Below are 14,096 nucleotides of genomic sequence, written 5' to 3' on the forward strand. Positions count from 1 at the left end.
TACTGCCTGGCGAGCTGCTCTGGGGCTCGCGACCTGCTGGGAAATGTAGTTTCCGGCTGAGGTGGGCCTGGCCGCGGTTAAGAGGGCGCCGAGGCAGGCGCGCGGCGGGCAGGCCTGGAGGGGGCGGGTCCGCGCGGGCTTCGGAGGCGCCCGCCCTGCCTGAGGAGAGGAGGTCACGGCGTAAAGCTGCAGCTACCGCCACTGCCGCTTCTGCAAGGTCCCAGGGACGGGCTGCAGCCATGTCCTATTGCCGGCAGGAAGGTAGGGAGGGCGGGCTGCCATGGAGACCGGCCTACGAGGGCCTGCGGGAGACACGCGGGCCCCGGCGCCGCGCTACCACGCCGCAGGCGCGGGCCACCCGAGGCGCGGCCCGGTTGCCCACCCTGGGACACTCGGAGGCGGGCAGGCTGGGGAGTCGCCACTCGTGTTTTGCGAATGAGAAAACCGAAGCTCTCGGGGGAACGGGACTGGTCCAAGGTCACAGTGAAGCCCGAACCCTGACCTCAGAGGGGCCTGTGCGTGGGAAGTCGTAAACTAGGCCGGGTTGGGGCACGGGAAATGCCGAGCACGTTGCGTGTGGCTCGTAACTGGGAATGTATGTTAATTATTATTACCGCTCCTGCCATACCCCACGTGTTGCCATTTTGCACGCGCCTTTAAAAGGCGGGTCCCGAAAAGTTGCTACTGGGGGTAGCGTGTGCTGTGCTGGGGTGCTGGGAGTTGTGCTAGGAGTTCTACTAACGGGAATGTTTTTGAGCCCCCTGCTACCTATCAGGCACTGTTCAAGGAAACTTACCTGGCTTGTCTCATTGATCTCGCTGCGCCCTTTGTAAGTCAGACTCTGTTACTGGTCACATTTTACTGAAGAGTAAAGTCTGACACAGACTTGGCTAAAGCCACTCAGCCAGCAAATCGTGGAACCGGGGTTTGAGCCTGGGCATTGTGACCCCAGAACAGCCTTTTCCAATCTAGTGCCCAGTGGATTGCAGGGAGAACCCTGCCTACCTCCCACCCCAAAGTTGAGCTCCAACCACCTAATGCTTCCTTGATGTTACTCTACCCAAGAGCTCAGAAGTACCCAAGCCACAGGTCGGAGGGCCTCCCCACACACTGCCACAAACTGACTCCTTGGCCCTGAGCTCCTACCTAACCCCTCCAGGCCCTGGTTTCCAGTGTTGTAAAATGAGATGTTGGGCTTCACTGATACGGCAAATATTCATGAAGCATCTTCTCTGCTCCAGAGAAGGGGGATGGATGGTTATAAAGCTACAGAGAGAGTTGGAAGTCACCCAGAAATTCTTTGGTGAATACTCCAGCTCCATCAGTTAATTCAAGCAATCTGAAGCCCAGAGAAGGAGGTGGCCTACCTTAGTTACACGCACTTTGGGAGGCCGAGATGGGCGGATCACGAGGTCAGGAGATCGAGACCATCCTGGCTAACACGGTGAAACCCCGTCTCTACTAAGAAATACAAAAAATAGCCGGGCGAGGTGGCAGCGCCTGTAGTCCCAGCTACTCGGGAGGCTGAGGCCGGAGAATGGCGTGAACTCAGGAGGCGGAGCTTGCAGTGAGCTGAGATCCGGCCACTGCACTCCAGCCTGGGCGACAGCGCGAGACTCCGTCTCAAAAAAAAAAAAAAAAACAAAAAAAACATCCAGTTAGGAGCATAGCTCAGCCTAAAATGCTGAGCCTTTTCCCTAGTAGCCCTGTCTGCTTCTAGAACCTCTCCTCCTCTGGGTTGTAAAGCCATAAGACTCACTCTTTAATGAGTACTATTATATTTCCGCTGATTACTACTTAATGTGTGCCGTAAGCAAAAGTCCTCTGCCCTCACCACTGTTGTTTTTAATTTCAAGTCTCTCTCTAATTTACTTCATTTAGCAAATAATTTTTGAGCCTTTGGGTATAATGAGGCTGTGCTGATAAACAAAACCCTCCTTCTCTTTGAGGATTTACAGGAGGCAGTTTTCTCTGGAAAGGGAGGCTAGGTCCATCTGCCTTCAAAACATGGAGCCCTTATCTTTTCCTGGTTCAAAGATCTCTCTTAGGAGATGAGTGAGAATTGAAAGCACTCACTTATAGGCCTTCCTTAGTATTTATCTTATCCATACCACTGTCCCCCTAAGAAGTCCCTAACTTTTTTTTTTTTTGCCCACTGATCCTTTATGCTTCCCATAGGATTTTTAAAAAAATGATCCCAAACTCCTTACCGTATCAGAGCTTATGTGATCTGGCCCTGTCTGCCTTTCCAGCCTGGTCTCTTCCCACCTTTTTGTTGCCCAGCCTCTAACCTCTTCGCTATACCCTTGGTTTGGTATATCCTGCCTTCACCTCTTCCATGGCTGACTCCTCATCCTTTAAAATTTAGCCTCCTGACCCTTTGTGTCTTTCACATCCTGAACTCTCTGAAATTACCTTTTTTATTTTTTGCCATCTTCCTGCCTGTCTTCTCCCACTAAGCTGAGAGCATCAGATGGGCTGTGGAATCCCCAGCATCTGGCACAGGGCCTGGTGTACAATGGGTGCCCAAATCTTTATTGAATCATGCGTGTACCTGCCCTCTGTCCTGAGTGAATCACTTGCCTGTGCAAGTTTATTTCAGGGGTCCACTTGCTACCCAGCCTTCAGGTTAAACTCCTTGGTTTGGCATTCGAGGGCTCTCAGCCTGGCTCCCTGGCCTTGGGCTAGCCACACTTCTCTGTGTCAGCACCATAGTGTTTCTTTCTTAGTTTCCTCTTTCTAATGCAGAGCCTGCCCACTCGTGTTTAGTCAACATTTATAGAGCACATGTGATGTGCCAGCCATTGGGCATATAGTGGTGAGCAGTGTGACACATTCTCTGCCTTCCTGGCATGGTGGAAGAGATTGCCATTAAAACATCGCCAGACCAATGCATGATTACAGACTGTCATAAGTGACATGAAGGGAAAGCCCAGCATGCTATGATCATTTAGTGAACGGCTCTGTGGGGTCTGAGAAGGCTTCCTGAGGCTTCAGAGATCCTTTTAAATGCCACTTTTCTTAAGAAAACCTTTTGCAGTCCTCAACGTGTGTGAGCGAACACTACTTAAAACCCTCCTTTTGCACTCCAGGCTTTGCCCAGGATGGTCCCTTCTGGAATGTCTATTCCCTCCTTCCCTCCCTGAAGTTCTTTGTCAGGGACAAAGGTAGGATCCCTCCCCTTCCGTCTTCTCCACTGGATGCCTGTGTCGTATTCATCTGTGACCACCAGGTACTACCACAGAGCTGGAGCTAAGGAAGGTTTGTTGAGCTAAACTTCTAACACTTGCATTCTTCTTACACTCTGTCTGAAAGCTATTTGTGTGTTCTTCACAGATACTTGATTCTGTACGCGGGATTTATGTCTTTCAAAGGGGTTAGATTCTAAACATGAAAGTCCTCAGCAGTCAGATTTATCAAACTCTTAGAAACCCCTTACTTCACTCACTCAAAATACACCACAGGCACCACTCCCTCTGGCTTTAGATCTCTTTCTTGGGTTGAGTGTCAGAAAGTAGTGGTTGGAATTGTATCACAGGTGTATTGAATCCGCTTAGCCAAAAATGAAAGAAGACAAGTCCGTAGTGCAGGTTGCCATTCTCAAACATGATCCTGGTGAGTCAGCATCCATGGGAGACAAGAAACTGCTTCCTCTGCAGGACACACGGGCATTCCTTCTGGGGTGGATATGCTGAGAGATTCTTGCCTGTAAAGATCTTCCCCTTTCATAGGGGAAATCAAACTACTCGTCCAAGGGATTTTTTGGTCTTACTCACTTAATGGTGATAACCATTCTGTCTTCCTGCTTTCTGCTGGGACTGGGTGACAGAGCAGGAGTAGCGTCATCTCGGACAAACACTGGCACTTTAAGTTCCAGCTCCGTTTCTAGCCTCATGCATTTCAAGGAAATCACTTCTAACTACAAGCAGCCAGGAAGAGCAGACAGTAAAACACAGATAAGACACCTTGGTCATAGAGGGAGGTGGGGGAAAGTCTCTTGGGTAACTGCCAAACTTCACCCTCATACAGTGGACCCCAGTAAAACTGTGGGCCTTAATAAGAACATTCCTTTCCCTTCAGGTGCACTAAGATAGGGAAGCTAAAAGCAGTCCTGGGGGAGATACGCCTGCAGCTGCAGAAAGATGTGTGGAAACAGACATACAACTCTGCCTCCCAGATAAGCACAATAAAGAGACACAGAAGCAGTCCAAGCCTCTGATAAACTCTCTCACCCTGAATCCTTAAAAACTCTTAGTCTGTAATAGAATGTGGCTCTGACCTAACTCAGCCAGCAGCCCACCTCAGGTTTGTTTAAAATAAACCTGTCCCTGTTGACTGAAAAGCCACCGTTCATGTTTCTCTCCTCTTTCTTTAATTCTTACACTAGGGTCTTCATGCCGTAATCCAGAGTTGTTTCTCCATTCACTTTTTTCAACAAATATTGAACACCCACTTTGTCATTGGCACTATTCTGGGCTCTCAGGATACTGCAACGAACAGAATAGACAAAAATCGCTGCCTCTGAGGAGCTGACATTCCAGTGGGGGCATCAAGTGGTAAACATACATAGTATGTTGGGTGAAGAAAAGCACTTTGGAGAAAGATAAAAAAGCAGGATAAGGGAGATGGGCGGTGGTCAGGGACGGTGGCATGTGAGCAGGAAGTGAAAGCAGGGAGAAATCGCTGCGAGGGTACCTGAGGGAAGGGAAAGTGCTCCTGGAGGACAGAATACCCTGTGCAAAAGCCAGAGGTAGGCATGTGCTCAGTATGTTCAAGTAAAAGCAGAGGTCAGCATGGCTGGAGTGGAGGGAATGATGGTGGGAGATGGGGTCCAAGAGGTGAGAGATGCAGCTCTTTCTGGATATATTTGAAGATCGAGCCATTCTAATTTGCTGATGGAGATGTGAGAGAAAGACGGGTTGGGGTGGCTCTACCAAAAGTAAAACTAAACAGCTGAGGGTGGAAGGTGTCTTGGTATCCGACTGCTCAGTCAGTTCTGTTCTCAGCCCCACCCTGAAGTCCTGTTCACAGAGTAACCCGTTCACAGAGTAACCCGTCGGGCCTCCAGTTCCCCACTCTGACCAAGGTTCTGGGGTGAGGACTGAGTTGATTCTGGGGGACCTCCTCCTTGTGCACTTTGGGTTCAGCTTTCTTCACTGGTTAAGTCAGAGAGCACTCGACCATCAGCTCTCCCATTTCCAAAATATTATTGACATCTCTGAGCCTGTGATTGTCTCTTTTCCTAGCCACGTACCCTTTAAAACTTACTGTTGAGTGGGATTCTAGCTAACAGCAGAAACACATTTCACCTCCCCAACCATGTGAGGTAGGTAGGTGAAGCTGGTGGTAAGGCCTGGTTTCTGAGGCCCAGAGGGTACCTGAGCTCACACAGTGGGAAGTGCTTAAGTCCAGCTTTGAACTCCAGTTCTCAGACTCTCTGTGATATTGAAGCCACTGTGAGCCAGAAGGTTTAACATAGTTATCCACCTCCTTCAGAACATGCATATTCAACTGCTTTTAAAGCTTATCTTAGAAATAAAAACACAAGCACTTTTAATTTTATTTCTCTGGAGAAATTGCTGAGAAATGTCATAAGAACTACTTGTCTAGCTGATTGTCCCACTGGTTGGCATCTTATGACTAGTCTGACCAGTTCTTTCTTTCACACTTAGATTTGTTAGGAATAGGTAAGCCTTGTCCTTGCATCGGTTCTTGAATTGAGTTTTAAATGTTCCAGAAAGCAGAGGCCCTCCAGGACAGGCATGCAATGGACAGTTTGCAGGAGACACACTCTGGATCTTTCAGACCAGAGTTCCTGTTCTGCCTTCATTTACTGCATGTCTTTTGGTCCGTTTCTCAGCTCCTGTGGTTTCTGTAAAATGGAGATAAAGTAATACCCACCAGTGAACTCACAGATATAATAAAACACATTGCATGGGACAAAAATGTATAAAAGATGCAGCTATTACTGTTCTACCTTCGATCCAGTGTGAACTGTGCTGCAAGGGAAAATGTCCAGGAAGGCACATGTGAGGACTTGGCCCAGTGGGAGGGACCTGGAATTCTCAGTGGGATTGTGCTAGGCTGGTGTTTCCTAACCTGGCTGTGTGTCAGTCACCTGTGAAGCCCGTGAGCTACATGGATGTGGCAGAGAGCTCGATTCAGCTTTTCTTGGGTGAGGCCTGGTCTCTCTATGTATGGCAAACCCCAGGAAGGCCTCATACTTTACCACATTTGGACCCTTTGCTTTGTGTGCCTATGGTTGGGCCTCACCATTGGGCTGCACTGAGCTGCCATCTTGGTCAACAAAACTGCCAGAACTGAGTTGCGAAATTTGCATCAGCTCATTGTACTTAGCGTTCACCATTTTTACAGATTGCTTTTGAGTATTTTGGAAACTGGCCAGAATTACTAAGATTACTAGGTACTTTAACAAGTCCTGGCTGCCTGGTCCAAAAGCTTTCCCAAGTCAGCCACAGGGCAAAAGCAGTCTTCTGTTGGATGACATGCAAGGTGTTGTGGCAGAGACCATCTCTGGGAGCAGAAACCTCCAGTGTGTTGGGGGTCCTGGCCCTGTGTGTGCTGAGGGTTTTTTGTTGTTACTCTGTCCTAGCGTAAGAGACCCTGTGCAGTGTGGGCATGGCGTAAGGCACCAAAGTGCCCTCCCTCTGTCCACTGAACTGTCCTTCTCACTGGAGATGTCGCTCAGTTTTTGTTGTCACTGCCCCCTGCCTTCCAGAAGCCTCTTCCTTAATTACATCAGTCCAAGCATGGGCCCAAGCCTTTTTCCTTGCTTTCCCCTCAGCATACCTGTGACTGAACTTGTCTAAATATAAAGAGAAAACAAAAAGTATAAAGTAATCAGAGATGCCTACAGCTTTCACAGAGCCACGTTTCTGCAGGTCAGGCCTCTGTGCCCACAGTAGCCGCTCACTCAGAGCCACGCACTTTTGGCCGTAGCTGAAGAAGTCTTTTTAAATGCATGGCACCTCCTATCCCCTTCCAGATGAGGGTCCCTGTACCCCAGATCTCCTGGGATCAGAACGCATGGTCAGTTGCTCTGTAGAATTTGTCATTCATCTTCACCAGGAAGGTACAAGAAAGATCTTGTTCGTTTACTTGGCAAACATTTCACTTGATTCTAAGCTTTTTGAGGCAGGGGTTGGGTCAGATTTTATTGTGTTTATTCATTGCCCAAGGTGCACAAGCTCTCAGGCAGTGCCTAGTCATGCTAAGTGCTCAGTGTCAGCTATCATTATTCTTGTGCAGATGTTGGTGCGGGGCAGTATGGGTGTGTAGAAAGGATCTCCAACAGTGTAGACTTCAAAGAATCCTGTCCTGTGTGGCCCAGCAAGTCACTACTCAGAGCCTCAGGCTCACCACCATTAAAAGGGGGTGCTGCCACCTCCCTCTCAGGGTGGCGATAGGATGGAGGAATGAGCTCACACGGAGGACCAAGAGATGGACTGGCTCTGTCTGTTCTCCGGGTACTGCTGGAGAAACTGATGATCCACCATGCAGCGTGGGCTACTGAGGACAAGGTGCTTCTTGCCCACAATGAGAATATCTGACGCATACCTGTGGTGTGGTTAGCTGATGGCCGAAGTTTTTAGGAAGGTGAGGTAAAGTGTTGACAGCTACAAGGTGTAGTGGAGAGGGCTGTAAGGACCTACCTTCTGCTTACATAGCCACTCAGCCTTGGTTTTCTCCTGTACTCGATGGGGGCTGAGCGTGATAATACTTCATAGGGGGTCACTGTAATGCACCCACCCTGGTTTGGCCAGGACTGATATGCTTTTCTGTGCTCACCCAGCCTCCAGTGAGGAGAAGCTCCTAATATAAAATGCATTTGACTCTCACTGGTCTGTTTTCCTGTAGTCCTCAGACCTTCCGGCAGCCAGGCCCCAGGGTGAGGGCTCTGGTTTTGAACAAGGTGCTCTGCACTTTAGGCCTGCTGACTTTCCCATGCTGGTCCTCACAGGACCACAGTCCTGACCCTAACCACTGTGGGGTTTGTCCTAAAAAAATCAACTGCAGATGGTCACAGTTAAAAAGATCTGAGAAGTGCTTTTCCTGCTGTCCCCCTCCAGTTGTTATCCTTGTTGGGAAATGGTCCCCAGGCCTCTCGGACTGTGGGAATGGAAGGGCTGCAGTGTTCCTCACCTTCATGACCCTTTCTTCTTCCAGCCACAATTAGGAGCCCAGAGGCCTAGTGGGGGTGCTGACTGTGGGCACTCTCAGACTGCCTGTGTCCTCAGCCTTTCAGAGGCAGGGGCCTGTGGGCTCATCAGCTGTGTGGGCTGTAGTGATCTGTAGGCTGAAGACCCACATCACTGCACACTCACTTTGCCAGTGTGCTCAGTCTTCCTCCAACTTTTTATGCATTCTGAACCCTGTGGGTAAGCCCCTAGGACACTTTCTTGAGTGCTTTTTTTCCTGCCGTGCCCCTCATCCATCCCCTTTTGTTTCCTACCTGTAGCATATGAGAGCAGTTTGATGGTCACCTCACGTAGGGATGGCATATGGGACGGTCTTCAAACTTGGTTTGTATGGCGACTGCTTTGGGTTTAAAGCTGACTCACTGCTCTTGAATGAAACATTTCTTCCTGTGTTCTCCAAACACTAGGGAAGGATCGAATCATATTTGTAACCAAAGAAGATCATGAAACTCCAAGCAATGCAGAACTGGTGGCCGATGACCCCAATGATCCATACGAGGAGCACGGTGAGTGACATGGGGCCTCCCAGGGACCCACATCAGGGCACTGGGGGGAAGCTCAGTGTTCTTAATTCCTTTCCTATGTTTTCCTAGCCAAGGCCGAGTTTTCAGGTATCTATTCTCAGCCATAGACTATCTCTGAGGGCAGTGGTTTATCTTCCTCGGAGGTTTGAGGGACTGTGCTTGCCAACCTTGTTCTGATGTACTTCCCTGGCACAACAGTTAAGTTTTGGGAGAGGGTGTTAGTAGATTCCAGCAGTTATAGGTAGGTTAAGGTGACAGGGCTTGTGCTCAGACAAGTTGCCAGATTGAATTCTGCCACATCTAGCAACTTGATTAGCAAGTAGACAGTCATGTACCTTGTTCTGTAAGGTTGGTGAAGTCCCTGCTCTCTCTAACTGCTCCAGCAAGCACCTTACATGAAAAGGTCACTTGACACAGACAGCTTTCCAGCAGCAGGATTCAACTAACCTAGTCAGAGCTGTTGCACACTCCTTGGTTAATGGCTGAATATAACAGTGGTTGCTTAGGCCTAGGACATTGTTCCAAAAGTTTTGGGCTGCTGAACTCACTAGATACTTACTACTGCAGCCTGTGTGCGGTGGATGTGTGTGTGCGGTATCCATGAACAATCTACGTATTGTACAGTACTCAGTTCACCAATCAAAAACCACTTCTAGTGTCCATGATGACAACTAACCTTCTAGTGCTAATTGGTAATTGAAGAGCATGAAGCAGCCGCATCGGGAATATGGGTTCCTGATTGGAATTTCTCAAATGCTAACTGATGTGTCTATTCCTTCTGTAGGACCCTTTACTTGTTGCCCTGACTGATCCTAGGGGTCAAAGCATAAAGTATATATCCAGCACCCAGTGGGAGCAGCGGGAAATGCAGACATTATACAAAGTGTTAGCATTCTGAGAAAGACAGCTGCAAGGGTAATCTTGATCAGGACTTACATGTCAATTCTAGTACCTTGCTTATCTTTAGATCCATATTAAGCACATTTCATTAATTGATCAAGACTATGGAGGCCTGCAGTACAAGTTGGGCCTTGTTTTGTTTGCCTCACAGTGTTATTAAAAACTGAATATATCTGCCTTTAGACTGGGCTGCTCCCTCCAGATCCCACCATTCTTTACTGTCCCTGTTGTTTTTTTACCTGTTTCTGTCACTTGCAATGTGTCTGCTTGGATTGTAGGTATCCCATATGATGCATTTAGCTTTGCAGCCCCTTATAGTGATACTTTGTACAAAGAAGCATATAAAACACAAAGAACTCTGGGACCCAGGTTTCAACCTCTTAACTGCAAAATTACTAAGTGGGCCAAGTAAGTCACCATTTTATGCCATCTACCTGCCTTCCAGCACCCAGCTGTGCAGCTGAGATGGTGCTTGTAATAGCTAAGAGTACCAAGAAGAAAAGGTGGCAGAAGTAATTTTCCTAGAATCAAAACATCAAGAGGGCCTTAAAGATCATCTGATCCAATGAGAAAACTGGGGACCCAGGAGGGGGCCAGAGACTGGAACCTCAGGCCTTAGACTGCATGTTTGACAACACACTGCATCTGAGCTTTATGTAACATGCCAAAGGTACCCTCTGTGTGGATTTATATTGTGTTCCTGAAATGCAGATTGGCACCATGTGCTTTGTGAGGAAGTATCTCATTCCAGCTCACCTGCCCCTAAGAAATAATGAAATAAGGACTCCTGGAGACCTAGGATATAATTTTTTTTGTTATTTTTGATCAACCACCTGGTCAATTTGCACTGGGTTGTAATTTTTAAATGTCAGTATTATCTCTTGGAAACTGGTTATGCAGGTTTGTGAGCAGGTTTGAAACTCCAGGGGGTAGCATTTGCAAATGTTTTTCCAACACTGAGGTCCCTGTCAAGAAGCAGTGAGATGTAGGGGAAGGGGCATGGCTCTGGGAATCCTGCCAGCTCAGTCTGCAGTCCTCACTTGGACCATGAGCCCCAGAGACTGCGTGTGCAAACTGGGGTTAGTAGCACCCACTGCAGAAGGTTGTCAGAAGGCTTATGTGAGTTACCAAGCATAACTTAATGCAGGAGAACTTGATCTGCAACTGCTGATGGTCCTGGGGGTCTGCTGCCTGCTAAGGGGGCAGCACTAGTTGGCATCGTCCATGCTATCCCCATTTTACAAGTAAAGGACAGGAATAGCTACAGCAGATCCATTGGTCAGTGGAGCTTCCCAAGCTGGAACTGAGAGGCAGGCGAGGTTTCGTCTAGGACTTTGGACATTAGTGCAGTGCACCAGGCCTCGGTATTGCCCTGGAGTGAAGAATCATGTGTAATTTCACAGGACATTTTAGAGGCTCTCTTAGAAAGTACTTTCAGTCTCTTAATAAGACTCATGTAAGAAACTTCTATATGAATGATATGTCTGTCGCAAAGCTGAAAATGAAGCCATCATTTTGAGAGCATTTTGGAAAATCAAGAAATACTATTTAGATGTGAATAAAGTTCAGTGATAAGAAAAGGTATAAAAGTCAAAAGTAAGAGGCCTATTAATAATAGTGAAAATGAAAACCCATTTATAACCTTGTTTCCTCCCCAACACATATGTGCAGTTTAACAGTTTGGTTGATTTTCACAAGAATGCACTCACACTAATGGTAGGCCACCAGCTTCTCATTGTGCCGCATGTCTTGGACATCTTTCCTCATCAGTACCTAAGGAGCAACCTCCTCCTCTTCACCACTCCCCAGGCTATGCTGAGCTTCTGAGAGCAGCTGCAGGGCAAGCTGGGTTCAAGGGGCAGGGAGTATGGGGGGTGGGGTGGTCATGACCATCCATATGAGGAGGGGGATTAGAAAGAGGAGATCAATACCTCGGTTCCTTAAAGTGTTTGGGCTTTCAAAAAGCTCTTCACTAACCATTCAAGTGATCTCCTCCTCTTTGGGTTAGATGGGTCCCGGTATTTAATTCTTGAAGCACAGCCTCAGAGCACTGGGAGGTAGCTTAGAATAGACTAGTGTCACACATGGAGAAAGATGTCATTGGTGGCTTCTCTCCCAGCTGGGCCAAGGAATGCTGGATATGTGCTAGGCTTTAAATGTAATCCAAATCGAGGTGTGGGTCCATAGGCAACAATAGTTCCTGTTTTGCACCACCTGAGTAGCCTGTGAGGACTGGACTAGTTTTGTATTTTCTGAAACTTTAGAGAACATCTCTCACATTGTCCTTGCTTATCTTCCTGTTCTAGGATTGATACTGCCAAATGGAAACATTAACTGGAACTGCCCATGCCTTGGGGGAATGGCCAGCGGTCCCTGTGGAGAACAGTTCAAGTCAGCCTTTTCCTGCTTCCACTATAGCACGGAGGAGATCAAGGGGTCAGACTGTGTAGACCAGTTCCGGGCCATGCAGGAATGCATGCAGAAATACCCAGACCTCTATCCCCAAGAGGATGAGGATGAGGAAGAGGAAAGGGAGAAGAAGCCAGCAGAACAAGTAGAAGAAACAGCTCCCACTGAGGCCACTGCAACCAAAGAAGAGGAGGGGTCAAGTTAATGAAGGCCACAAGGCACTGGGCTCCAGTCCTTTTGGAGTGGACCTTTTGCAAAAAGGCCTTGTTGTCACCTTCCAAGAAAGTGTCTTTCCCTCTGTTGTCCTGTGCACTGTAATATACAAAATAACTTATTTTGATGATCAGGGGTCTTGACCTCTTGACATATACACTGAAAAAAATGGGGGTTGTATGTATGTGTGTCCTACCTAAACCTGTAGCTGCCACTTTTGAATTCTCTTCTCAGATTGCCCTGAATTTTGCCACTTTTAAATAACATGCTGAATAAGCTCAGCAACTAAAAACCATTACCCAGGAAGGTTTCTTGTGAGTGAGCTGATTTATTCTGATTCATTATATTCCTTTTGGTAGATTTTGTACCCCTTGGGGAAAATAATACAAGTATAGAAACAAAAACATACTCTCTTAAAAATGCTGGGGTGGGGCCATATCTACTAGCAGAGGCCAGATGGTCAGATACGATTTCTGCAAACCCATCTTGACCTTGAGTATGTGAAGGTGTACTGCACTTCATTCCTGATACATTTTGGTTTCCATGTTGGTGTGGAGCTCCTGGTTTTCTGTGTTTGGACGGTGAAGATTTGGACCCTCGCATTCACAGTCCCTTTCTAAGTGAAGGGAGAGGCTGGCTTGGCTGTTCCTTGTTATTCCGAAAGCCCTGGTTTGGGGCCCATGTTCACACTGGCTCTCAGTCTGGCCAGGTGCAATGTTCTTGAGAGGTGGGGACCTAATTATTACCAGAGTAGCAGGAAGAGAGGAAACATTGTGAATTAAGTATTCAATTAAAAGGAAACATGATTTCTACCTGATTTTGAATGTGTCCTTTGTTTTCACTAGTTAAAAATGTTTTCAATATAAAAAAGTATAAATTATGAACAATTCAATTGAAATTCCTCTGGAAAGATATTGGTAAACCAATTAGTCTGTTAAAATTTTCTGTGTTGAGTTCAAAGGAAGCTCACTTTTTTGTATGTGAGCAGATTCCTTCACACAGACATTGCAGTTAGTCTGTGAGGTGGGGAAGGCTCTTGCTGTTTGAAAATAGATTAACTTGCCTAAGGTAACTGCAACAGTTTTCAGGCTGTGGCATAGTAATGCCTCATTTGTCTCAAATGTGTTATTTATGTAAAAAATTACCTTAAAACTTAGTAGCTTGAAACAAGTAATCTGGGCATGCCTTACCTGGGTTCTCTGGCTCAGTGTCTCGTGAGGCTGTGATACTTGCAGTCATCTCAAGGTCTGCCAGGCCTTTCAAGATCGCTCAAAGTGGTTTCTGGGAGGGTTCGGTGGGTTGAATTTTGTGGGTTGTGGATTGAGGTCTCAATGCCTTACTGGCTGTTGGCCAGACACCTCCTTCAGTTCCTTGCCACATGGCCCTTGCCTTAAAGGGTCAGCTCACAACATGGGAGGTGGCTTCCATCAGAGCAAGCAAGAGAGCAAGCTGGAAGCCAGAGCCTTTTCATCACCTAATCTCAAAACTGGCATTCCATAACTTTACCATAGTCTGTTTGTTAGAAGTGAGACACAGCCCACACTCGAGAGGGACACAAGGACATGAGTAACAGGAAGCTGCCTGCCACACTGGAGAATGAGGCACCACTATGTTAAAGCTTGAAAGCTTAAAGGCATGGTTAAAATGCAAGGATTTGTGGTTCAGAGGTGTATGGAGGTAGAGAACTGCTTTCTATATCCAGAGCTTTTTAAAACCTTGCTTGATTAGGAGCTAAGAACCTGGAGCTGGCCAAGTATGGAAGACGTGACAGACCCTAATGACTTCTTTTAACAGAGTTTTGCACATTTAAAAACCATATTTCTTTCGTTAA

At 47.3% G+C, this 14,096-nt stretch overlaps 1 protein-coding gene across 2 annotated transcripts; it reads left to right on the forward strand.

The window, feature by feature from the left end:
• Positions 1–52: 52 nt before the first annotated feature.
• Positions 53–13,082, forward strand: CHCHD4 (coiled-coil-helix-coiled-coil-helix domain containing 4). Of its 2 annotated transcripts, none has more exons than XM_003906849.3 (3): positions 53–261; positions 8,627–8,725; positions 11,950–13,082. In XM_003906849.3, exons 1-3 carry the CDS (start codon positions 240–242, stop codon positions 12,255–12,257), a joined length of 429 nt encoding a protein of 142 aa, XP_003906898.1. In that variant the 5' UTR covers positions 53–239; the 3' UTR covers positions 12,258–13,082. The 2 variants fall into 2 exon arrangements, with proteins under 2 accessions (XP_003906898.1, XP_009179551.1); XM_009181287.4 differs by lacking the exon at positions 53–261 and adding an exon at positions 1,685–3,261.
• Positions 13,083–14,096: the final 1,014 nt, after the last annotated feature.

Source organism: Papio anubis, chromosome 2, assembly GCF_008728515.1.
Source record: "Papio anubis isolate 15944 chromosome 2, Panubis1.0, whole genome shotgun sequence".
Classification (NCBI taxonomy): domain Eukaryota; kingdom Metazoa; phylum Chordata; class Mammalia; order Primates; family Cercopithecidae; genus Papio; species Papio anubis.

Coding starts and splice junctions, on each gene's coding strand:
- CHCHD4 (XM_009181287.4), top strand. CDS start 3,201: ATGCCTGTGTCGTATTCATCTGTGACCACCAGGTACTACCACAGAGCT. Junction 3,262..8,626: donor CAGAGCTGGAGCTAAGGAAG/GTTTGTTGAGCT, acceptor TCCAAACACTAG/GGAAGGATCGAATCATATTT. Junction 8,726..11,949: donor TGATCCATACGAGGAGCACG/GTGAGTGACATG, acceptor TTCCTGTTCTAG/GATTGATACTGCCAAATGGA.